Raw genomic sequence first — 26,414 nt, forward strand, 5'->3', positions numbered from 1 at the left:
ATTAAGTGTCCTGAATCACCTGCGGAGAAGAGAAGAGGACGACTGGCAGTTCATTACTGCAATTCGATTTATAATGCCCTGAAAACATAGATGTGATGCAGCGTGCGCGCGTAAGTCCTCCCAGTGAGCTCAAAATATTGAGACGGCCTCCTGCGCTCCAGGGAGGGAAATTGAAAACACGCCATGCGTGCGCTGTGTAGAACGCCAGCCCTATGCGGGGACAAGAGATGTGCCCGCGTACGGAGTGCACATCTCCTGTCCGTACGCGTGCACATCTCCTGTTCCCCTTCGGCAGAGAAACCGACGACAATAGATCTCGCCAAGACGAGCAGCACATGCGCTGTGTCGCTAGGCGAGACCTAAAAATGAAAGGAAAACAATAGATTGCTTTATTTAAAAGCAATCACGGACATGGTGGTCTGCTGACTCCAGCAGGCCACCATCCATGTGATTTTTGCGATTCCTAGGGGGTTGCAAATTGCGACCTACCTCATTAATATTCATGAGGTAGCTCAATTGTGATCCCTTAGGAATCCCAGAAAATGTTCAGAACACTTTCATGCATGCCGTTTTGCGATTTCCTAATTGCGAATCGCAGGGATTCGCAATTAGGAAATCGCAAATATAGGCCTTCATTCATCTGACCCAATATTTTTTTTTTTTTTTTTTTTAAGGTTTTTTTATTCTGTTTCTGGAGAGTCTCTATAGAATTTGCATTTGCCATGACAGTGTTGGTTTGCCCTTTCTGCTATGCAGCGTCCCTGAAATACTGCCTTAAAGGCGACCCAGAGTGTATTCTAGGATACCTTGCAGGTATTGTTCTCCTGGAATAATCGGGAGATGGTGTCTTTAACCTTTTTCGAAAATCATGGCCCAAGAATCAGCGCTGCAGTAGAGGCTGGTTGAAATGCACCCCACAAGGAGCTACGTGCGAGTGATCTCATCTTCATCAGGTGCCCTGTCGAATCGAGGGTGGCCTCATTTTTATTTTCCTGGTGGACTACAGGCCCTGTGACGGTTGGCGCTAGCAGAACTGTCAGCCTTAAGAAAAGATTCACTTTGTGGGGTGGTAAGGAGCAAGCCATGTGCCCAGAACTACTACTACCTAGGAGGCACTTCTGAGCCCTCCCCACCAAACCCCTCCTCCAACAAACAAGCCTGCTGAGACTATTGCCAAAGTCCTAGTGTGTTTTCACACCCCATAATGGACTTTTGCTTTTAAAGGCCTCCAAAAACAAAAAGCGAGCTGGAAATCCACTCTTTGCAGTGCTTTCCTGCTCGCTTTTCCTGCCACTATGGGATATCGGCTCCTCACTGGGAGACCGTGTGAAGAGGTGGCACTGTGCGAGTTCTGCGCTAGTTTGCACCACGCCACCTCTATGGAACACCTTTTGGCGGCTCCCCCTGTCCGGCTCGGAGTTGCAGCATCTTACACAGTGTGCTCCTGCTGTTCCATAGTGGCACCTTCAGTAGCGAGGCATGGCTGAAAGAGGCTGATTTTGGCAAGGCCATGAAGCTTATGAGTTGAGCTCATTGGGTGGACGCTATACTCGTCTGGCCACAGATCATGCACCCTCCTTTCAGGAGAATTTTAAGGGCAATTTATCAAAAATCATATTTGGTTTTTGTTAATTTCATCTTTAATCTGTCATCTTTACAATATTGGGCCATGAAATCAAGACATAATTTTAGCTCTGTGAGAGTCTTATCCATTCTAACTAGATCAAAGACATATGCAACAATGGGGATTTTCCGCCCATCTAATTTGGGGGAGCAGCAGTTGACATTACCAATTTTAGAGAATACATTGGCCAGATAAATGTGGGAGCCAGGGTGCAGTCCTGCTTTAACCTGGTCATAATTATTGTAAACAAGGTTCTGAAGGAAGAACCAGTGTAAGGCAGAGAAGCACAAAGGAAGATGTTAACCTCAGCCACCAGAGGAAACGCCAGCTGAGATCTAGATTGGATGGCAAGACAACATATCCACAGAAAATGAAGCTGCTGAAGATTGGGCAGGTGTAAGGGTGGCGGACTGACCTGAGAATCCTTTTAAAGTCCCCTAGAATGAAAGAGCTGTCCAAAAATACCACTGCATGACACAACATGGAGCTAAGCACAGGAGATCTAGAATCCAGCAGATATGCATAGAAAGCAGGGCCACACAATATTATGCTCCAATTTTGTTTGCTTATTTGTTCTGCAAAAATGGTCAATGCCCTGGCCTGTAGGTCTATACATCCTAGACTTCTGTAGAAAGGAAAGGTGGATATGAGCAGACAGAAAGAAAGCAGACCATACATGCACTTTCTAGTAAATCTAATATCCCTTACTTCGGCTTATCCTACTCTGTGTCCTCTGCTCTTGTGTTGTAGACCTACAGCCTCATTGCAGTTTGACCCCAACTTCTTAATCCTTCTTGCAGGTTGGATGCTAATTTCTACCATTTCTGTAACAGAGGTCAGTGGGTGTTCGAGTAGGCATTATGGTGGGGGTGGGCTTTACTGGTGCTGGAATGGACTTTACAGGAGAAGAAATATAGTCAAGGCTAGGATAGGGGGCAGTGTCAGCATCAATAGGTGGGCCACAAAGGTGTTACATTTAGTTTAAGTAGAAGAAAGACCCAAAGAGCCTCCATCCTTTGGTAGGTAATCAGGAAACAGTTAATATTTTAAACCCAACGCGCCTCCATCCTTTGGTTGGTAGTCAGGAAAATAGTTGATATTGTAATAAGAGTAGCTGAGGAGTGAGTGTAAACATTGTAAACCACCATAAAATTGAAACTAAATCATTTTACAAATATATTACTACAAAAGATGTTTATGCATGTAAAAATGACTCTCTTCCTTTACTGCATTTCTCGCAGCCCCCGATAGTGCATTTGAAAAACGTTGAAGCAATACCGTATTATCATGTTCCCCCTTGCATTTTTTCTTTTTTTCTTTTCGTTCACCCACTCATTACATTTCTTTCACCCTAGAATTCTTCCTCTCTATTTTCCCCTTCCTACCAATTTCATGCTATTTTTCCACATATAGTTCTCCCATCTCCATAACCCTTTTTCTCATCCTCCTCTCCCTTCTTGCTTTCTTCCCTGTATTTTTCATGCCCCAGAGTAATCTTTTTACTCTTTCTCGGTCTTTCTACAGCATTTCGAGCCCTGCTCCAGATTCGGGCAATGAGGAAGAAGACTGATCCGCTGTCTCCAACAAGTTTTAATCCACTTATTACCTCTCAGACTTCTGATTCTGAAGAACACTCAGTGAGTATAGTTTGTTTGTGTAGAGGGACCACACTGTAAGCATGTGTTTCTCTGGGAACCCCTTGGACAGTAGTATGCCTGCGATGTATTGACCAGGTTTAGGGACACATAATCTCTTCTTATACATCATGTATGGAAAAAGACCATTATAAATGTGATTTGTGAATTTGGGAAATGATGCATCTCCATTAGATTCTTCGAGGTAGCCAGTTGCTAAATGTTTCTTTCTAATGGCTACTGTTTTACACATGTTCTTCAGCTATCTGCACTGTTAAGGTGTCAAACAAAATATTGTTTGTACCATGTCTGGCTGTAGATACACATGCTCTGAATACTCCTGCAAATTTAGTGTTGGGCTCAGATGTTTTCAAGTAGTTTTTCCTTCCAATCCAGTTTTCGTGTCACAAGGTCTCAATGACTCCTCCGGTCGTGGACGTGCACAGGCACTGACTACTTTGTTAGATTGTTTTTCTTCACCATCGGTTTTCAACCAGAAGCAGCGTTGCACCTGGTCTCGATAACTTCGTCAGTCTCCGTTGTTACTCTGAGTTCATTGCATTCCATCCTGTTGCGAAAAGACTCCTCGATGCACTTCTTCCTTCTTACAGCACCTATTCTGCTCCTTTAACCACTTGTCAAGCAACCAGGCCATTGTGTGTTCCAGTCAAATTTCAGAGAATGAAGGCGCTATCTAGGTGATGGAACGGCTACTCTCCTGAAGATGCCTGCAGTGCCATTCTAAATACCCCTGGGCCAATCTCCACCCCGTCTACAATCTTTGCCTCTCGTCGGAGCATGACGAGAGCCGGGGCAACTCCTTTTCAGTGTTCCTCAGCAAGAAAACTCTGTGCCCTCTTGCAAGATATATGGTGGGCCCACAACAGAATGTCAAAATCTTCCTTGGATACGCTGGATATCTTCAGTTATGCTGACCATCTCAGCGCCAAAGAAGAGGAGTCTGGTGAGACACCTGCCCTCCTAACACGCCAGCCCAGTCCAGAGATCATAGATTTCAGTGTCTCGGAGTCAGAGGAGGAGGAACTTCGGAAAGAAGAGGCACCTGAGTTTGCTTCATTTACCCCGGTCGTCTCAGGTCCTCTTTGGAAGACCACGCCTTGTGTGAGTACTGTCGATCCTCAAGCCTTTCTCAAAACCCAGAAATGTACACATGTCAGAGCTGAGCACGGTCTCGCTGTGGGATGGGCATCAACCCTGTGCCTAAGCCCCTGCCACCTTTTGATATGCCACAACCTTTGATTGCTGGTCGACATCACAGCAAGACCTTAGAGCTGAGGAAAGACCTTGCAGGGGCTTCGAACCTCATCCAGCCTCGAGCCAGAGGTTGCTGATCAGTGTCGAACCACCGAAGCTGACCACTCTTTTTTTTTTTTATGAATATTTTTATTGAACTTTTACATCGTACGGGAAAGTAATCCATTTCCAATATAGTACAAATAGGCTTTTGATTCCGGTACAGTTATACATATACCACTCCACGATTGAGGCCAAAAACTCAATCCGTGTTGAAGCAGCAGTCACCGATTTTGGCTCCGAAGCCCCCCTGCTTACAACATTGAGGAAAGCTCAATACTCTGGAGATTCCAGCAAGAGCTGGACGAAAGCAGAGGAGGGTCATCATCATCCTCCAGCACACAGGCAAAATCTCAGTCTCAGGGAAGACCCTGCCAAAGAAGCGAAGACTTGCTTTCGAGGAAGTCCCGCCTCTGGTCAGTCCTGTGCCTCTCCTGCTCCTCCAAGAAGCCTAAGGACAAAGCTTCTACTCTCCCTCCTCCTCCTCCTCTTACATCACCTCCACCACCACCACCGTCTCCACCTTCACCTCCACCACCACCACCGCCTCTGCCCTCAGCTCTTCTAACTTCTCCTCAGGGGTCACTGGAGTCCTACTCCAACATGGGTAGTCCTAGCCCCTATTTCCGATCCCAGTCAGGGCCTCACCGCCAGATGACTCCACAGCGTTATTCGATGTGCGACTGTCTACCATAAGGTGTACCTCTACATCAACACTGAGGAGGACGTTTTTTTAATGGAGACGCTCTCACACACGGAGCGTTCTGTTCACTACCTTCCAATACTCAAGTGCATGATAGTTGCCCCTGAGATTTTCAAGGACCCTATTAAATCCCAAGTAGTCGCATCTTGTATAGAAAAGAAGTACAAGTCAGCCCCCTCTGACCCGCTCTACATCAGGGGTTCATGTTCCCCCTCAGTTTCCCTAGTTGTCACCATTGCTAGGAAAAGGGCAGCAGCGCAGGCCATGGGCGATGCTCTGCCTCATGACAAGGTGAACAAGGGGATTGATACTACAGGGAGAGAGAAGAGAGTGGCAGTGTGTGTTACTATGCATTGATGCATTGCCAATTCTATAGGTCTCCTCTGTTTCTATAGGGCTCACTGCGAGGAGCTGGAGGGGCTCCTACAGCACTTCTTGAACAATATTGTTAAAGGGGTAATGAGCGTGTTCAAGAACGCTGTTATAAGGTGTGTCCTACAATTAGCTGATACAGCAGCCAGTGGAATGAACACCTCTATCATCCTCCGGTGCCACTCCTGGCTCCATGCGTCCTGGTTCTAGCTTGAGGTGCAACTTTGTCAACTTGCCATTTGACACGGAGTGCCTGTTCGAATCTCTGGTTGACACCCTCTTTGAGAAAATAAAAAAAGATAGGAGACTGCTAAAGTAATAGGTTCCTTCTGGAAGGGCTTCCTTCAGGAAGCAACAAACTAGAGAAGGGTTGACCAGAAACAACCCACTCCTATCAGCAACAGTGATAGCATCGTAAGTAATGGCCGCTAGTAAACTTTGAAGTGGTAGGGCTTGCCTGCATTAGTAGCAAGTATTCAGTGGAACTTTAACCTTTACTCGACTCACACACAGAAACCGAGTGTAGCAGCACAAGTGTGACCATTAGTTGCAATGAACATTGTTCTTCGCCTTTAACTGTCTTGCAGCTTTCCTGGAAAAGAGAACTTTCAGAGGGCTGTTCTCTAAGTCCCACACTTTTTAATCTATACATTCTCCCCTGGCAAAAATAGTGCAAGCACATGGGAGGCCACTTGTATCATATGCCAGTGACCTGCAGCTGAACATAGCCCTTCCTTCAGAAACCGGGCAGACATCCTCACAACTAAATTCATGTCTAAAACAGGTCACAGACTGGATGTCCGACAGTAGACCTAAGCTTAATGGCGAAAAAAACTGAGGTGTTGGTTTTTGGCGATAACCTCTCACGGTGGAATGAACTAGCTTGGTCAGAATACCTTGGAGAGCATCCGCAGCCCTCCCCATGCAGTAAAAAGTCCAGCTTTTTGGTTAGACTATAAGCTTTCAATCAAAACTTGAACCAAGAATCAGCTACATGCTTTGGACTGCTGAGAATCCTAAGGAAAGTCATTCAATGGCTTCCACTAACATCGTGTAGAGTGGTCATACAGGGATTGATCAACTCTCGTCATGACTATGGAAACTCCCTCTTCTTGGGAAGTCCCAAGTATGTCATAAGAAGACTACAGGTATTCCAGAATGCTGCTGCACAAATTCTTCATAGACTTCCAAAACACCACTCAGCTACCCCAGCCTTGGCTGCCCTGCACTGGCTTTCAGTGCAGAAAATAATTCATTTCAAGGCTCTGTGCATGGCCCATCGGGCACCACACGGAAAAGGTCCTCTTCTCATTTGGCAACGTCTCATCCCCTACACTCCCAGGAGACCTTTAAAGTCTCAACATTTAAAGTTGCTGACAATACCTAAGGTCAAGAAGGCAAGATGGGGAGGGTGTGGCTAGCCGCCTAAGATGGCGGACTTGATTTAGGGAGGCTCCGCACCCCGGGGGAATAATCCTGCAACATCGCCGGGCAGAGTGCGCTTCAAACGTTTAATCGCAGCACCACTGCTGTTAAGTGCCTGGGAAGAAAGACTGCCTGATTTTCCCCACCTGGAACATCAGCATCGCTGTGAAACCACACATGACGGGAGCTGCAGACGCTGCGGCCTAACTGCCCTGAAAATATCAGCGCTGCTGCAATGCGCTTCCTGCCTGCTCCCGGAGATGCTGTCTACCCATGACCTTGTAGCTGACTTCGTCTGGCTGCTGGTGTCTGGCTGAGCCGGGGGAGCCGGGGTAGCAGGGCAGCGGAGTGCGTATGAAATCGTGCACCACAGCGAGCACTATGCGACCTGCAGAGATGACTGATGCTGACCCCCGGTGAGTACGGACGCTTCGCGCAGAGTGCTGGGCCCTGTGTGAGACCGCCCTCTTCGCTGAAGGGGTGCGGTGTGCAGAGCGGCTGTGAATTTCGACTCCTGGTGGACTTGTCCTTGCCTGACCTGGTTTGTGAGACGTGGGACGCCGCTCTACAGAGCTACCTGACCCGGCGTGTGGGACTGAGGCCTCCGGCGGCGTGGGATGTTGCGGATGCGGCCGGCACCACGGATAGTCTGGGCCCCGTCCATCCGGCGTGCTTACTTGTGTGCTGCAGGAGGCTCGCGAGACAGAGGCTGCCGCACACTGACTGCAGCGTGGATCGCTGATGCTTGTGGACGACCCGGGCGCACTGCTTGGATGAGACGACGCTCTGGGCACTAGAACTGCACAACACCCCGTAGCGCACCATTGCCTTGGGACTCTGGCCGAGCTGTGTGCAATGCGGGGCCCATCCTCCGGTGTAACCTGGAGGTAGGATTGTGTATATTATCAGTGCTTTTGCCGCTTTCCTCCTGCTGCCTGACTTCCATTATTTCCCCGTGGCAGGATCCTCTGCATGGTGTAAACTGGTGCTGGCACTGGATGGCTACTCGCGCACCGCTATTGGCACCGCCTACGCCGGGACTGGCCTACTGATTCTCTCTCTCCCCCCACCCTTCCGAAAAGGGCGGTTGTCTGGCCAGACCAGGAGTGAATGAAGATACATGGTTAAGCCCATACCTCTGCCAGGCCCACGGAGCACCGCTGAGTTCTGTACACACCAGCAACATTGGACCACTGAGTCTGCATACAAGTCTGTTGGTAACCTGCCCCACCTTAGACTACATTACACGACTATAGCTGATATTTTGTCAACCTGGCAGCACTGCCACTGCGCTGGAAGTGCCTGCATCCAATTTCTCTGTTTGGCTACGAGCACATACTCTAGAGACCACTCCTGACTCAACTACAACACAGGGGGGGCACCTCCTAGACGCCTAACACTTAGACACTTACCCAGCACCTGAAGGTTGTACCAGCACATGAAATGGGGCGGGTTAAAGGGAAAACCCTGGACACAAACCCCACTACGGGAAACCCTGCGGAGGACCCCGAAGCTACAGCCAGGCCCCCATCACCAGGCACCATTCCCTCCAACTCCTCAGTGATATCTCCATTCAAGCTGGATCTGATCCTGCAGGAAGTCAGACTCCCGGAAAGCAATAGAACAGCAGATTGGTTCGCTTACAACTGGCTTCACGCTCCTTCGTGCGAACCACGTGAAACCCGCAGACACAGCGCGCTCACGTGAGAAAACTCTAAGCAACATTGAACCTCAAGTCAATAAGCATGCAACGCATATACAACAACTGCAGCAACAAATCAATGGATTACAGGACCAGATTAAGGACGCAGAGGGCAGGAACCGCCGGAACAATATATGAGTCATTGGGCTTCCGGAGCGCAGGGAGGGCCCCAAGACTGCTGAATACATGGAATGCTGGTTTCGGGAACATGTGGCCTGGAGGGCCTCTCGCCCTATTTCTGCATGGAGAGAGCCCACCGAATCCCTACTGGAGCGCCGAAAGCTGGAATGCCACCACGACCCTTAATAGTTAAAATACTGAACTACAGAGATTGAGATGTGTTGCTACAAAAAGCGCGGGAACAGACTCAGATCAAATTTGAAAATTATCGGATATCTCTTTACCCCGATTATACAGTGATGTTGCAACCCCAGCGGTCTTCCTTTCAGGCAGTGAAGAAAAAGCTGCGTGCCTTACAACTCAAATACGCTCTGCTATTCCCGTCCCGTTTAAAAATAATTTACGACCAAAAAACCTATTTGTTCTACAGCCCGGAGAATGCAGAGGAGTGGACTGAAGTAATGAACCCAGTCCCTAGCTCTGGTACCTCGTCCCGAAACCTGGCCAATAGCCCCACACGAACCCGGGGCCACAGATCTCGTCGCAACGCTAGGGGACCACACAAACAGGCTGCCACCAGCACTACACACAGACAGGCTTTGCATAGCAAGACAGAGGCACTGGCAGTGGCACACTCCTTCAGGGATGACAACCTCCAGATCGCAACAGACTCCTCAGAGGATAGCAGCATACAGTCGGACTCTGAGCGCAGCATCACCCTGTTCCCATCAGTGATGCCTCAGACAGCAGACGATTTGATAGGATGAACGGACCAGATTGAACTACAGTATTGACCACCAGGCCGCGAGGGGCAGGAGGCGCATGACCCCCTTGACTAAATGTATCCTTTTCCTTTATGTACCACTCTCATGTTGAAACCTGTAACACGAAGGCCAAACAAGGTCAACTGACGTATATATGTGAATTCCTGGTGCCAATCATCTCGAACACTAAATGTGCCAGATGCCTAAAATGTATAACGCACTACTGTTGTGCCACTACCTGTTAGGTAAATATGTGGCACAACACTACACTCTTCCCTTTCTAGTATGTAGCACCAAAAGGCGATTAGCTCTACTAGAGAAATAAAATACCCCCCGGGTTCCGTTGAGCTTCTAAAGCTATTGTGTAAATGCAAGTAGCATGACAGATGGTCGCAACTACCCACCACAAAGCTAACGCACTGTATTACACTACTTGTATGTTTTTGTTCACTGTTTGGCCCAACACAGTTCAATGGCTGAGCCGAGTATTACTAGTTTGATAGGGATAATGGATTTCTGGCCCGCGACAGGAAACTGGTTCCAAGTTAGGGGGAGCGCTGATTACACTAATGACGTATGCAATACAACTCCACCACATAATTTACTCTCCTGGAATGTATGTGGGCTTGGTTCAGTACATAAAAGGCATAGGGTTCATGCGCAATTCCTTAGACTCAAAGCGCAAATAGTTTTCCTACAAGAATTGCACCTCACTGACTCAGAAGCGGTGAAAGTTTGCAAGAAATGGAGAGGTCAAACATTCTCTACTAATTATTCGGCCTTTGCAAGAGGGTCGACCATTTGGGTTAGGCACAGAGTCCCCTTTACTGAACTGGAACGACGCACTGATGATCAAGGTAGATACATACTGCTGCGGGGAACACTAGACGGCCTACCAGTGGTCTTAGGTAGCATTTACGCCCCAAACTTTGACCAAGACAAATATTTTCACAAACTGAGCTCGGTGCTGACTGGATGGGATACATATCCGTGGCTATTAGCAGGAGACTGCAACTCCGTAATTGACATTGGGCTAGACCGATCACACCCTCCTCTGCTTCGATCAGGTGCCCTAAAACAGGCTGAGGCCCTGCGTGACTGGATGACTGGGTGGGAACTGAGTGATGTATGGAGACCCCTGTACCCAATAAATAGAGAATGCTCCTTTTTCTCACCAGTACACCAACTCCACACTAGGATTGGCAGATTCCTTGGCTCCCTTAGTGTCATGGCCCAAATCACCTACGCCACATATCTAGCCAAGACTTTCTCCGACCATAACCCCCTGGAGATTACTCTTACATGGCGCAGACTGCCTACCCCGGTCCCCACTTGGAAACTTTGGCCTTAATCGGCCCCGGGGACCCCATCCCCCGGGGCATGGCCTTTTATTTTTATTTTTTTAATTCTTTATGAGGGGGGCTGCTTTGCCCCCCTCCTCCAGCCACTTATGGCCCCGGGAACCCCATCACCCGGGACCGGCCTTTGATTTTTATTTATTTGTAAACATTTTGGGGTGGGGGGCACGTGGCCCCCCTCCCGGGTCACTTGTAGCCCCGGGGACCCCATCCCCCCGGCTGGCCCTCTCCGTTGGGGACCGTGGAGGGGTCCCCTATCACCCCACGGTCCCGCCGGCTCCCCGCGTCCCTCGGGAGCTGGCATTGCTTTTCCCCATGGGGAGCTGCTAAGATGCGGCTCCCCGTGTGGAAAAGCAATTTGGTTTGCATTTTGAAAGAGAGAGCAGGTTTCCTGCTCTCTCGTTCAAAATCCAAACCAAGTTTGCTATGGCAGGGCGGGAGCCGCGAGGCTCCCGCACTGCCATAGCAAACTACAGTGTCCCGGGGGTGGGCACCCCGGGACACTGCAGGAGCCGGCCCTGGGGGGTGGCGGACCACAGGGCCATGACAAGGCTCCACGAGGGGGGCTGCGCGGCCCCCCTCCCACAACTTACAAAGCCCTGGGGGGTGGTGGTCCCCGGGGCTGTGGGTGGTCAGTGTGCCCCCCGGCAATAACAATTAAGTGGAGCCCCGGGGGGTGGTGGTTCCCGGGGCTTGGGGGGGCTTTAGAGGCCCCCCAAAATTAAATTAAGAAGCCCCGGGGGGTGGCGGGGGGACGTTGAGCCCCCCCCGCAATTATGTTTGAAAAGCCCTGGGGGTGGCGGTCCCTGGGGCTGGGGGGCCCCTTCGGGCCCCAGGGATTTGGCCCACCCGGGGGCTAAATATTTACGAAGCGCGGGAGCCCGCGTTTGGTTTTTTTAAAAATTTCGGCCGAAATTCACGCTGGGTGCGAGCATCTCGCCATTTTATTTTTTTTTTAAATGCTTTTTTGGGCCCTGGGGGGTCCTTGTGGGACCCCCTGAGCAGGTCTAGGGGTCAGGGTGTTTCTAGCCTGCCCCCTTTTTGCGTTTTGCGCATTACTTTTTCTGTTTTCTTGTGCCTCGGTTCTACCGAGGCACAAGATGGCTGCCAACACTTCCTGGTTTGGAGTGTTGACAGCCAAGTAGCATAAAGCTCGTGATCGGGAGGGTGCGCGGATCCTGCGCGGCCCAAGATATATATGTGTTTTTACTTTTGATTTTCTCAGCAACTACTGAACGGATTTACACCATTTAACAAAAAGGATTCTTTCTGAACCAAGAACTACCTCTTAGCCAAATTTGGTGTAATTCCAATCAGCAGTTCGGGCTATAGCCGTGTCTAAAGTTTTCTATTGAAAATTGCATGGGGAAAACACGTTTTCGGACCCCACTTTTTTCTCGGACCCCGCTTGACGAATCACCCTGAAACTTTCAAGATAGGTGCGGACCGGAGCGCCCCACGAGTTTTGAAAATTTTGCGAAGATTCGTCAATCGGCGCCAAAGTTATTGGGAATAGAATGTTGCGAATTTCCTATGGAAAATCGGTCCTAACTATAACTATCTACTGGCGACCACCAGTAGATAATATATATATAGGTCATATGCAGATCAACTCTATGGCAATTTGAAGAGGGCAATTAGTGCTGTACGTCACCGCCACTGACTTTAGAGCCTACTATTATGCCTGTCAGCTCCAATGGCTGTCCTATTGGACGGCGGGTAGAAATCTGCAAGAAATAGGCTATACAAATCGGGACATAGATCAACGGTTGTTACACACACTACAGTTGCCGAAAGGCAAAATTCCCCCGCTTGCGTCACCACTTCTCAAGACGGCACTCCAGTGTTGGAAAAAATCACTGCTCTATACATCAGGCGTGACTCCCTACGCTGGAAACATCCCACTACTGGGGCTACCAACCCCTGGTGGCAGACTCACGAGGGCAAGACTACAGGCCTGGTCGGAGGTTGGTGTTGACACGGTTGGGTTTTTCTTTAATGACAACACCCTCCTTGACCATGACAATTTCGTACAAGCCACAGGTGAACCAGGAGACCTTTACTTAACACACGCCACGGTGTTGCACTACGTAAAAAAGACTTGGGCTCCTCAGCGGCAAGAGCCTCCACCACATGAACTAGTTCGTACACTATACTATATGGGTGAGGGGCGTCACCTTATCAAATGGTTGTACATTGGTATTCTGGCGCAGGCGCCTGTCCCACTCGCTGACTTGAGAACAAAATGGACGGAAACTACTGATTGTGTATCGTCCGATAAAGCATGGGCAAGTATTCTGGAGCATCCTAAGCGAGTGTCCCGCATCGCCAAATTTAAATTTATACAATGCTTGGTCCTGCACAGATCCTATTTAACCCCGCGCCGACTAAACCGCATGTTTCCAGACACCCAACACTGCTGTCCTCGATGCAAGTCTTAGGAGGTGGGATTTGTCCATGCTATGTGCTTGCCCCCGTCTTAGTAACTACTGGGAGGAGGTGCGCGATGCGATTGGTGAGGTTACACACTAACAGGTTGAAGATAATATAACTGAATGCCTTCTGGGTCTCCGCAGGCGCACAATCGCCCAAAAAGTTCAACTTCGATTCCTAGATCTTGCCCTTCTAATAGCTATACGCGCCATTACCATGCAATGGAAATCCACAAGACAGCCTACATTATTCGCATGGTATGATGAGGTCGTACATTGGAGCAGCACGGAGAGCGCGGCAATTAGGCGCGAAGAGGCACGTGGATTGCGCAAACACTCCATCTCCATGGAATGGGAAGCCATGCTGGAGGGGTTTAAAACACTGGACCTCTTCCCACGCTAAGCTACTCCCACTCCACAGTAAAGACCAAGCTGTGCTGCTTTGGGTGCAGTAACTGCAAAGCGAACTTACAACATGTGATCCCGCACAACAGCAGAAAGAATTGACGAGCGATATTCACACTAGCAGTTTCTCAGGATAGGTATTTGGAACTGGCAGACCAGAAATTGGGTAGGGGGAGGGTGGCTTTAAAGGGAAATGTTAGGAATTATGTTGATAACCTATTCAAATCAATGCCTTTTTACCTCTGCACCATACTTGCTGTTTTTGTATCATTGAGACACTTCTGGTTGTGCCTGCGCGCACACATCATTATGCATAGGCTAGCATGTGCTAGCAGTAAGAAAACGAAAAATACCACAATGTAATGGCTATAATAATCTAGAGAATAATATATGGTGCTCAATAAAGTTTTTTAAAATAAAAACAAGGTAAGATGGAGCGGGTGCTCATTCGCATATCTTGTCCCCAAGCTATGGGATGACTTCCCCACTAACCTCAGACTGGACCAACCTGAAACCACCTTGAGAAAACTCTTGCAAACACATCTCTTCTAATTATAGACCACATCATAACCTAAAACGACATCAAGCAAACTGTCAAGTGTGTCTGTCCCAGCGCTGGAAGGTCCAAACGGGTAGCTATGCGCTATACAAATGCACTAGAACTAGAACTCTTCAAGCATACACTGAACATTTTTGGCATGGGCAATACCACACACTATTAACAAGCACAGTACAAGCAGCAATAGAGGAAGCTTCCTTGGCATATGAAGAACAGGCGTTTCCTTGTCAGTATTGCAAATCCTGGCTTTAGTGCTAGTAATCTGTTGTTGGGTTGGATTGCGTTTTAAAGGTTCACGTCTCATTCTTCAAAATACATGAAATGAAGGACTCCAAAGTGCACAGCAGACTCTGCTTTCATGAACGATATAAGGGTTGCTTGTCTAAAATAGCAAAATCTTGCTTAGTAAGCAAAGTGTACTCCCAAGAATAAAGAGCACTACATCTGCATTTCTCAGGTCATCGTAATTCCTTTTAAGACAAAATTACAACTGTTAAAACTGAAAAGCATACTTCAACAGTTTCAGACAATTAATTGAGCCTCATGACATGCACAGCCCTGCTCCCATGTACACCTGCTAGCTTACAGATCCCCTGTCTTTATCTCTATGTGGTTGCATGCAGTGGCATTTTGTAGAGCTGTTAAATTCTATAGTACCGGATAAAGCTCCTCAGTGCATTGAGCCATCCATGTTCCCCAACCCCACCACCAGCACTTTCTTCAGTTTTGATAACTTGTAATCCAATCTAATGCACTCCAGTGTTTTCCTCTAGTTACTGAGGTTTACATCTTTTGACTCAGTAGGGGAGTTTAATGTGATGCCCTTTGATTTAACACATTTACTGTGCATCTCTGCCTTGCACTGGAGCTTACCTAAAAACCTTGTTTGTAAGGTATTGTGCTTGAAGTACCATCCAGGGGTTTACACAGGATTCATTCCCTTGGATAACCTTTGGGTCTCCCTCCCTCACTCTCTCTCTCCCCCCCTCTCCTTCCTTCTAGAGGCATACATTCTGGGCTGTACTTGAGGAGCCCTTGTGGTTCAAGGCACTGGGATCCTTCCTTGAGCTGTGTTCAGGGCTTTAGTTCACTCACTGACTTTATCTTTTGTTATGGGTTTACCATGGCATTTTTTTATGTCTTGCACCACTCTTCCCAGGGACCTACTTAGTTTCTGTACTGATGTCACTGACACCATTTGGTGTTTTACAGGGTGCTGCCTGAGCTTGGTCTATGCGACTGCTCTTCTTTCTCTTTAAAACCCTTCAGGCTTTAAGCTGCCCTGTGTTTCCTAGTAGCGGGCTCAGCCCATAGATCCCTTTCAGCCTTTCATCCCTTGGACATCATGCTACTATTTGCTGTTCTTGTGAAGGACTGTGTCCAGGCCTTTCTCTGGTGTTGTCCCAGGCTACTAGTCAGCATTGTGGGGAACCGTATAGTAGCTCCAGGTTCTTTGAACTATTTTCGGATTTTGTACCAGCTGTTCCTGTGGACACCCCTTGATGCATTGTGGCTGTTTTGTACCTTTACTATCCCTCTGGGAGTTGTAGCGTGTTCCATCGTAGTACATTTCAGGGAGTACTATTGGGATTCTCCCAAAAAGAGATTGATGATCTAGCATCCCCTGAATGTTACTTTGAGACCTGTCAGTAAAGGCTCCCAGGTTGAGCTGTGCTGAAGGACTATTCTGTTGTCTTTGGGGAGTACTATTGGCTTTCGCTTCAGGTCCAGGATCTTCCCAGCTGTCTTTGCACAATGTTCAGTCTAGACTCTAGAGCCTGCTTGCTGTGTGCCTCCCAGAGTAATCTGTCTTCCTGGAAGTTGGAAGAGCGTTGCTCTCATCTGAGGTACTCCTTGACATTTTTGGAGGAACTGTTAAGGCCTCTGTGTCCAGCACATTGTTGGGGTGAGCCAACAATCTTCTTGATGGCCATAAATGGCCCTCTACTGGGTCTTCTGTTTATGGTACATCACTCTGAAACGGAGTGATGTCTGGCCTTGTGCATCAATAGGTATTTATCACCCTGATCATGGGAGCTGTGTCCATTTTTTCAGATAAGTTATTCGCTCCTAAAAGTCGCTTTCAAACGCCTGAGGCCACTAGATGTGCGAACTCAGAAGCGACCTCAAATACTTCATATGTGAAGAAGATGGAGAATGGGACATTGAAAACTTCAAACTTGCAGGACATACACTTCCTGGGCCTTACAGTTCAGTATGCTACACCAGCCACTAAAATGGCTGGCTGTAGCGAAGAGCCTTTCTCATAGACGTCTGGCAACAGCAGTTGTTACAAATCCACTTTTACTCCAGTTAGCACCCTGCATTTACATCCCTGCACTTTTGTTATTTTCTTCCCTCTTCGTTCCCTATGTGTTTATTTTTTTTAATGTTAGCTTTGTATATTATTGCTACTTTCTTTCCATACTTAGACTTCTTATCTGTGCTGCAGAGTCCATCCATTCTGCTTTGGTTTTCAAGCAAGATTCCTGACTTGCCTAGGGGCTAATCATAGTCTACCTGCACGCCATACCAGAGAATTTAGTGCCTCCAGCAATCCAAGACGCTGTAGTTCTGGTTCTGCTATTCCAACCCATGTCTTCCAATCATATACCTGCTGGAGCAGGTAGTGTTTTTTGCTCCTTCAAAAACGTTCCTCAATTTGGATTGTTGGTGGGCCTATATCGGTCTCTTAATGCTGGTTGGGCAATCTGACATTGGCTGTCTCGCCTCCCCACTGCTATTCCCCTTTAAGTTCTGTGTTCTATTTACCACCATGCTATTCTTCCTTTTTACCTTCAGGAAAGAAGTCTTTGACTTGGATTGCTACAACTTTACCCGCAACTTTTCCAATGCTTGTGATTTGGATATTGAAATACATGGGATGTGCTGCCGCGTCTTCAGAGGCGTTTCTTATTCCCATTCAGGAGTTTCCAGCATAGGAAACCCTTATAATTTAGGGGTTGCCCTCTTTTACATCCCCAGCATACTCCATCTGAAAACAACTGTGAAGGATATGTTGAATCGACACGAAAACCTAAATGTTACTAGTGGGAAATCGGCGTCAGGGGAGCATGGATATGTCTTCAGTGATTGTGACCTTGATTATCCTGTAGAAATTAGGCAAGAAAAACATTTTTTTGCAAGACCCTTCCCCAACATGGGAGAGTTATTGTGCAAATATTTCCCACCTTTCCCCCCCTCTTTTCCTTTTTTATTTCTGCTGTCCAAAAAAGATCAAACGAATAAAGTAGTCCCTGCAGTGAGTAACTTGAACTCTACTTCTGTACTCATTGTACTGACTTTCGTATTTGCGTATTTAGCACCTCTTTCTCCAGAAGACCAACCTGTTAACCCAACTCTTTGAAATGTGTGTGACATCAATTGTAAATGAAGGAACCGAAGACGTCTTCTATAAGTACTTGTGCGGCGGCAGGCTTGAATCAGACAACTGGACAATGAATGCCACACTTGTGCCTGGTCTACAAAATAAGCCGATATGCAGAAATGTCCACTTTTCCACTGACCTGCCCCACGTATAAGTCCACTTAGTGTGCAATAAAGGGTACAATCAAATGAAAGATCACTATGATGAGTAGCTTTTATAAATTTCTCCCTCCACATCTGTCTGTTTAATGAGGACGCCATCTTGTCTAGGTCGAATGACAAAATGGTGGTGGTCAATTTTGATTAAATAGAAGGGACTTTGTGGCTGTAGTTTCTTATGTGAAGAGCCTGGTTTGGCTCAGCCATGCCAATACAGCAACCAGTTAAATGACAATATGATCAATGTTAAATATTGTTTGTGTATGCTTTGCCATAGCCATCAGTAGCATTTGAATGGACAAACCTTTGGCATTTATGGGATGGATTCTAATCTTGGACCATGGTGACTAAAGGGAGTCCTTTCTACCTTTTTAAATAAAAAATGTGCTGGATTGGGACATATTGAGAATTATGAAATGTATTAACTTGCTGAGGTCATTACCACTCTGGGCAGAATAATACAGGAGGACTTGTATACCCTCCCCTAATTATCTCTTGAGTTTTCGGTTTAATGAGCAAAGAACATGAAGATGTATTGTGAGAGTTGCAATTGTTTTTGTCTGTAGGACATTTTATCACACTAAATGCATACGAAAACCCATCACATATTGTGTACTAAGCAATTTTATTTAATGTTTTTACATTGAAAAGACATATTTTGAGTAGCGTATATTAACATATATCACCGCATTGTTAGCCAGACATAGAGGGTTCTGTCATGTCCTAAACAGTTTTCTAAATTCATTAATCCCCATTTTCAATAATGATTCATTATATCTGCTCTCAGATTGACACAGTCTTGAATGTGTTTCTTTTTGATGTGTAGTTGTCATCCTCTGGTCAGACTTTGAGTTGATATACATGGGAAACCAACTATTAAGTGGCCTGATGCACCGATTAAATTAAAACTTTATAAACCAATACATGCCAGCCCCTTCCGATCTTGACTGAGGCATTACCACCAAACTGTGCCTATGATGTAACTACAGTTCTGCTAATGGACTTTGGTAGCCTGGTCCTCATCACTTGACTGCACACAGAGGTACAGGTCGCTTTTTACATTCTGCCGTAGTCCTAGATTTTGGGAGTAACCAGGCTCCTTTGCCCAGGGGAAACAATACAATGTACACCACAGCTTGCTTGTTGTCAAACCATGTTTGTGATAATGAGTTCTTTACTAAAGGGATCCAATCTCTCAATTATCTTCACCGGCCTGTGAAGTTTGAACATATCATTGGCCCTTTGGAGGTTTAAGAGGTTTGGACTTGTGAAGATTGTGACTCTAGCTTTAAGCATCTAGTCTTCCTTACCATTGTAAAGAAATTCTGAAACTGCCAATGTTAAACTGGTTAAGCTGCAGGTATTTGGAAGGGTTGATTTTCGAAATTCACTGTTTTAAGGGTGGGTGTTTTCAATTAGACAATGTCCCAGACCCACTCAATGTTCCCTTAACTTTGTTTCGCAGGCCTCTGATCACGTTCCAGCAGGGTATGAGGTTGTTTCTCTGCTAGAGGCTCTGAATGGACCGCTTACGCCCTCCCCTTCATCTGCTCCTCCACTGCGTGTACCAGGGATGCTGCCCTCCTATGGTAGTGATGGTGACCTCCCTCCAATCAGGACGCACTCTGCCATGGACCGCCTTTCTGACTGCAGTAGCCAAGGCTTTAAACTTAAGAAGAGCCTGTCCAAGTAAGTGCTGATCTTACCCATGAAACTGCTCAAATAGCTCTAAGCACAGGAAAACGTGAAGTAACATGAGCTATACATGCAGAGGGGGTGCACGTCAACCCCTGGCCCTTCAGAGGAGGTCAGAGCACATGTCATACAGTCTTAGGTGGCAGAGTAGGAGGCGGAGAGAGATATCTGCATTAGAGATTAGAGCAGGTCATACAGACCAAGGGTGTGGGTGAGGGGTTCTCCTTGTCCTGCAAGGCTTACACTAGCAAATCTCTTTTTTTTTTTTTTTTACAGTGGCAGGGGTTGAGTGGGAGCTGCATCTCATACAAGTCCACAGTAAAACAAAGCAAGCCACCACATGTTTAAATCTAGTATTACAGTTCTTATATTAGTTTACATTGGATCATTCTTACTATACATATGCTGTATTCAGAACATACAACAGGAACAGCAAAATGTCTGTAACATATTGGGGAAGCTGTAGAGAAGGAATGGTTGCTTAGCCTATGATCATAGTTCCCATTCAGGGGAATCTCCATTGAATTGATAAGCACTGATTTGTCCCAAGAAATAATAATTCATTTTAAATTTTTGTTAAAAAACCCAAATCTTATGTAATGTAAAATAATTTTGCAGCCTGCGAAAAAGGCTATATTGACCTATTCCAAGTATTTTTTAAAGTTGGAATGATCACGTTAAAATTAGTCACCAGCAGAACTAGGCTACAACATCTTTCAAAACCCTTTTTTTGAAGGAAACTCGGGAAAACTAGGACAATAAAACCACATAGGCTGCAGCCATGTCAGTCTGGAAAACTGACACTTAAGGGTTAATGACTCCCTGTCATCCAGTACCTCACCATGCTCTCTCAGTGGGAATTGCTCTAGTTCTTTTGTTATAATGGAAACCAAGGATATTACTACAACTGCCATCATCTTCCTTTATTCCTTTCACCGGGGAGTTGTGTGGGTTTCCTATTTTTTCAATGCAGATTTCGATGAAGGAAAACTAGGAATACAGGTAAGCAACCGATTCTTCAAGGGATTTCCATTGAATAGCATAGCAAGCCCATCCTTACTAATTGTGGTGGAATAGATAAAAGGAAAGTAAGACTACCCAAATCAGTTTCTTCAGGAAGACCGCTTGTACTTTGGCATCTGTTCTAGAGTCTGAATCAAGACAACAATGTCTCCATAAATGTATGAACAGACTTCTAGGTAGCTGCTTTACAAATCTCTGCAATGGGAACATTCCTCAATAAGGCAGCAGTACCAGCTTTACGCCTGGTAGCGTGAGCTTTGGTCTTCCAGCCAAAGTCTTATTGGCTTTTTCATAACCTAATATAATTAAAGTGGCTATCCATTTTGAGAGATACTGCATTGAGGTAGCCAGTCCTGTGCTGTGCATAAGGGCCCACAGTTGACAATCAAGTGCTTATTTTTCTTACGTCCTTTTTTTATTTGTCCAAATAAAATGTAAGTACCCTACTTTTATCTAACATATAGAGTTATCCTTGAGCCAGGGGGAGCAGGATTCTGAAAGAAAGCAGGCAAAGCAGTAGTTTTGTTTACATGGAAATTCGAGATCACTGTAGGAAAAACCTCTGATGTATCCACATGATCATTTATTTCTTATGGAACTCTGTATAAGGTTCATGGAATACAAGGCTTGAATCTTTCTAACCCTGTGCACAGATGTGATGGCTGCAAAGAAAGCTGCAGTGCTGTAGAGTGTAGAGAAACTTTATGAATTGGTTCAGATAGACTGTCCAAGAGCCTTGATATAACAATATTCAAGCACTCCGCCCCACCAGGAAGTGGCAGTCTCCTCTATGGGAAAAGGTTTCTTATTCCTTCTTCAATAACCAGTGCTGTGAAAATAGCAGCCAAATGAACTTTAATTGAAATCCCGACTTGGCCAAATGAAGAAGATATGCTAATATATCCTTATACTTGACAGGTAGTGAAACTGACGTTTTTCTGAGAAAACCAGTTTCAAAATCTCTTGCTTTTGAAGGTGTATAACGCTATCATGGGTGGGTTTTTAGCTTCTTTTAGAATACTCAACCATCCAGAGGAAGGGTCAAGTGCCCATATTGAAGGAATTCAGAAGCCACTCTGCCAAATTCAAAGTTGGTGGGTAGAGATGGATGATCTGACCCCCGAACCTGTGCCTGGTGCACAGCAGCCTTTTGTGTGGACACTCTGACAGAGGATAAAGGTCAGTGACCCACCATTTATAGGGCCATTCTGGTGCTATTAAGGACCATCCTGGTGCTATTAAGGACCATCCTGGCCTATGTCTGCTTCATAGTGACTGCCGGCATTAGAGGAAATGGAGAAAAAGCAAAGAGAAATTCCCTTGACCAGTTTGTGGTTGGTAGTGCCTGAGGAAAGTATGAACATTTCTTATTGTGCATGCTTGCAAAGAGGTTCAATTGAGAAAATCCCCAGTCGCAGAAGATGTGTAGGATGGCGTTGATTTGGACCAATTTGTGGTGTTCGTGGAAGATCCTGCTTTGCAAAGCTGCTTGAGTATTTCAGATGCCAGTTAGGAGAACAGCAGAAATCTCCAACTTCCGGTCTATGAGCTACTCCCAATTAAAGTGCGGTTCCTGTGAATGTACAGTTACAGATCACAACCCCCATTGTTTGTTCAAATAACGCACACTGTCCATTTGAACAAGAAGGGAGTGTGTCTTGAAGGCACAATGAAATGCTGAAGGGCTCAGTATGCAGTTCTGAGTTCCAGGAGAATTATTTGATCAGATAATTTCTTTGATGACCATGTCACTTTAACCTGAAGATGGTCTATATGAGTACCCGAACCGGTTAGAGAGGCATGGTCACAACTGTTTAAATTGGAACATCTTCATGGAAGTACATATCACAAAGGAGATTTAGATGTCTGCATCACCATTGGACTGAGCAGTTTGAGAAGACCGTGCATGTTTGTCCTCCCACCTGTCTGAGAATTGGCACCACTGGTCTTCTAGGCACCACTGGTTTGCTGAAGTGATCTCATGAAGATGAGCATGTGTTATGGGAAAATGCAGGATGCTATTGAATGATGTGTGAATTAATTGAAGACTGAGAAACCACATCGGAGGAAACCAAATCATGGAAAACCAATTTTAAGGAAATACAAAAAATCGAATATTAAAGCAAACATTTTAAAGGAAAGCGAATTTTAAGGAAGAATCCTAAATTACATTAAACTTGGGTGGAGTTTAGACCTACTGGTTTTTTCGGGTTCAGGGTTAGGTAATGTATACGGTGATGATGGGTTTTGAGGGGTTAGGAATAATTGGAGTTCGGGCATATAAAGGTTTTTTTAAGGTTGAGGGTTTAGAGATGATGGGTGGAGTGTAGGGGTGGTGAGGGTTTTTAGGATTCACTGATGAGTGATGTTTAGTTATGTGAGGTGTTTTTAAGTTTCAGGTATGGGCAGGGTTTAGGGCTGTGAGTGTTTTTAAGGTTCAATTATGGGTAGCGGCTGGGGTCGTGAAAAGTCTTTCGGGTTCATGATGTGGTGGAGTTTAGGTGGTGAGGGGTTTTAAGGATTCAAGGATAGGTGAAGTTTGGATTTAGAAATGAGTTTTTAGGGTTCAGGGATGAGTAGTTTACGGGGTTGAGGAGCTCTAATGGGTCATGGGTGGCTGGTGTTTAAGAAAGGTGAGGGATTTTTAGGGTTTAGGGATGGGTGATGTTAGGGATACGCGAGTGATTTTATGGTTTAGGGAGGGTGGATTTTTGGGGTTGAAAGGTCTTTTAGGCTTCAGGTAGAAGTGTAGTTTAGATGGTGTGAGGGGTGTTAGGGGGCAGGGATTGATGATGTTTTGGTGGATGTGATGGGTCAGCGATGGATTTCTTTAACAGGTGGTGATGGTTCTGTGAGGTAAAAGCATCGTAAGTAATTGTTTGACAATGTAAAAGATACAAATATCAAATAATGCCTCCTGAAGTATAACACTGAAATAAATATCTCCGACAAAACTGTCTCTGACAGTAAGGCCTGCAACCATTTGCAAAAATAAGCATTCAAAAGCCAATTTCAACTAAAAAGACATTCTGTGAATTTGTTTCTGTGAAAAAGTAAATAGTATTAAATCTGAAAATGTCCATTGAATAGTTTAGATGAAATGTTTTCTCAGTAATGGTATTTCATGAAATTGTTCTACTATGAAATCACATACAACCGCTAATGACCCTGGAAGAGATTAAATCTATCTTTCTATCAGGCAGACTGTTTGCAGAATACTGTCACATTTCAGGCAAATAGATAATAATCTCTCCTCTGAAGAATACACTTTTGCATTTAAGGCTTCCAGCAACTGCTTAGGATTAATGTTGATTTTTCTTTATTGACCTGTAACTCCAGCCGACTCACTAGACATTCTCAACTGAACATGCTGAAGAGCTTGTTGTGAGGTTGAAGATTTGATCAACCAATGGTCTAAATACATATAGACAAAGATCTGTTGTGTCTTAAGATGGCTAAAACCACTGTCTTCCACTTCAAAAACGTTTTTGTTGCAGACTTGTACGGGTGATGTCAACGCCGTACAAAAAAATCGGATGAATTTCTGATTTTTCTTTGCACTGGAAATATGGAAATAACTATCCTGAAGATCTATAGAACATTGATAATCTTCCCAGTGGAACTAATGGTGGATGCGTTGAAGTGCTAGCATCCTGAACTTCTCTTTCTGTATAATTGTTTTGTGTTTTTTAGATCTGGAATGGGTCTTGCCTCATTACTTGGGCCTTTTTTCATCAGAAAGTGGTGGGAAAACATTTCCTAATCCTTTCTGGGTTCTGTTTCAGAAGAAGAACGCTGACCTTTGGCTGAAATTTGTCCAGATTATGTTGATGTGACTTTTTTGGAGGTATTGCCAATGGTGGGGTTCTGAATGTGAGACAATAGCCATAATAAACTTTACTTTTATGATTTTCTTCCACTTATCCAAATAGTTCGAAATGCTCGACCCCCCCCCCTCCCCCCCCCCCCTGCCAGTGTGGGTAACAGAGGAGGAGAAAGTGAGAAGTCACTGCTTGCCTTCTACAGGTGGCTTACACACTGCTGTTGATAGCTGTTGGCTGCCTTTTCCTCTGGATGAGCTGCAGAAAACGTTTGAAAATGATTAAATAAAGCATCCTGTGAATTCTTGCCGTCTCTGGATTGAGTCTATGATTAAGATGAAGACGAGTACAATATGTTAAAGTGACTGGTTTACTCTGGATTACTTGGTCAAATAAGAATAATTGGATTACATGGAATACTTTTTCCTCCGTAGCAGTGCAACAGCTAGGGTCGCAATGTGCGTCACCTTTGGTCTTCGTTTTCCTCTGGATTGGCACTTTTTCTGCTGACTTTGCTGCTGAGGCTGAATTTTATACTAAAGATGGGCTTGAAAACTCTGATGGAAATAGCAGCCATCTTAGGAGTTGTAGGAATGTTTCCTCCGGTTTTTCTTTACTCTAGGATTACAGCCTTTAATGTCTCCATCTGGGCCATTTCCTCATCCACATGTAAACCAAACAAAGTTCTACCTGAGAAGGGAAGATTCAGTGTCCTAGTTGAGTCTCTGGTTTGAGACCAGCACGATAGAGCGAGTATCAACATTTTAGTGCTAGGCTATAACACTAGCCATACATAGCTGGGTTTGAAATATCCACAGCAGCACTAATGATTTGGTTGGAGACCATCAAGCCTTCATTTAGAATATCTATGAAATCTGCATGTCTTTCTCAATGCAAGTCATCAGTGAACTGTTGCAACGAATCCCATAGCGACCTGTTGTATCTGACCGAGAGGGTAGTATCACTGGCAGATTTTATTGCCCTTACTGATGTGCCACAGACATTTCTCCCCACCGAATCCAAGCATTTACTCTCCCTTACAGTAGGAGCAGTGCACAAAGGAGCAGACTCCTAATTCTTGATACTGAGGCCGTAACTGAGTCGGGTGGAGGGTCCTACCTTAGTACCAATGGATCCTGCTCTGACTATTTATATCTTTCTGTGTCTTACATACTGCGGCCTTCACAGATACATTTACATTGCAGGTTTGTGGGGACCTGGAACCAGAGGAAGGAGTGATCTTGAAAAAGTATGCCGGTATAGAAGTGGATGGTAATGAGTTGTTATGTTTATTAGCGCCTCTAATCAAGCCTTCCTCAAAAGTATTGATCTTGTCAGTGGAACAAATCTGTCAGGTGGAGAATCTGCCTAGGCTGGACAATATTTTCTAGTTGTTGATCTTGAAGAAGAACATAAAGACAAAGACTATGTCCTTGAAGAATGTCTAGAAGAACGCCTGGAGGAGCACTTTGAGGAACATCCAAAAGAACAAGATCTTCTAGAATGTATAGAATGGTAAGGGTGAGGTCTTTAATGCTGCCTAGAATGTGACTTGAGGGGGGTCCATTAATTGTTTCCCAGCAGCTGATATGAGTGGTGGAATGACCATTGAAGTAAGTCTTGACGAGATGTCATGAGGGCTGAGGAGATGATTGGGCTGTTGGAGGTTGAGTTTCTGGTACTTCAACCACTGGGCTAGCTGGTCTGATAGGAGTGTAGGCCAGTGAATACTCAAGACTCTCATAAATTTCAGTTTGCAAACCCATTCCGCAGATCAATAAAGAGAGGCTAATATATTAGTATGCCTCAATGTCGAGTGGTGCTTCGACACTTTAGAATCCCTCAACGTTAAGTGTAGGCCTCTTGCATTGTAAACCAGCTCACAAAGGAGCACAAGTAGCCACAGTATCGTGCTTC

At 45.7% G+C, this 26,414-nt stretch overlaps 1 protein-coding gene across 4 annotated transcripts in view; it reads left to right on the forward strand.

Moving 5' to 3' along the window:
- RNF157 (ring finger protein 157) overlaps positions 1–26,414 on the forward strand; it is a 534,437-nt gene that overhangs the window by 253,405 nt on the left and 254,618 nt on the right. For all 4 annotated transcript variants that reach the window (XM_085616934.1, XM_085616937.1, XM_085616935.1 and 1 more), the window contains exons 11-12: positions 3,149–3,261; positions 19,424–19,647. In XM_085616934.1, coding sequence (XP_085473060.1) covers positions 3,149–3,261; positions 19,424–19,647 — 337 coding nt within the window. The remainder of the gene's footprint in view (positions 1–3,148; positions 3,262–19,423; positions 19,648–26,414) is intronic.

Source organism: Triturus cristatus, chromosome 7, assembly GCF_964204655.1.
Source record: "Triturus cristatus chromosome 7, aTriCri1.1, whole genome shotgun sequence".
Classification (NCBI taxonomy): Eukaryota; Metazoa; Chordata; class Amphibia; order Caudata; family Salamandridae; genus Triturus; species Triturus cristatus.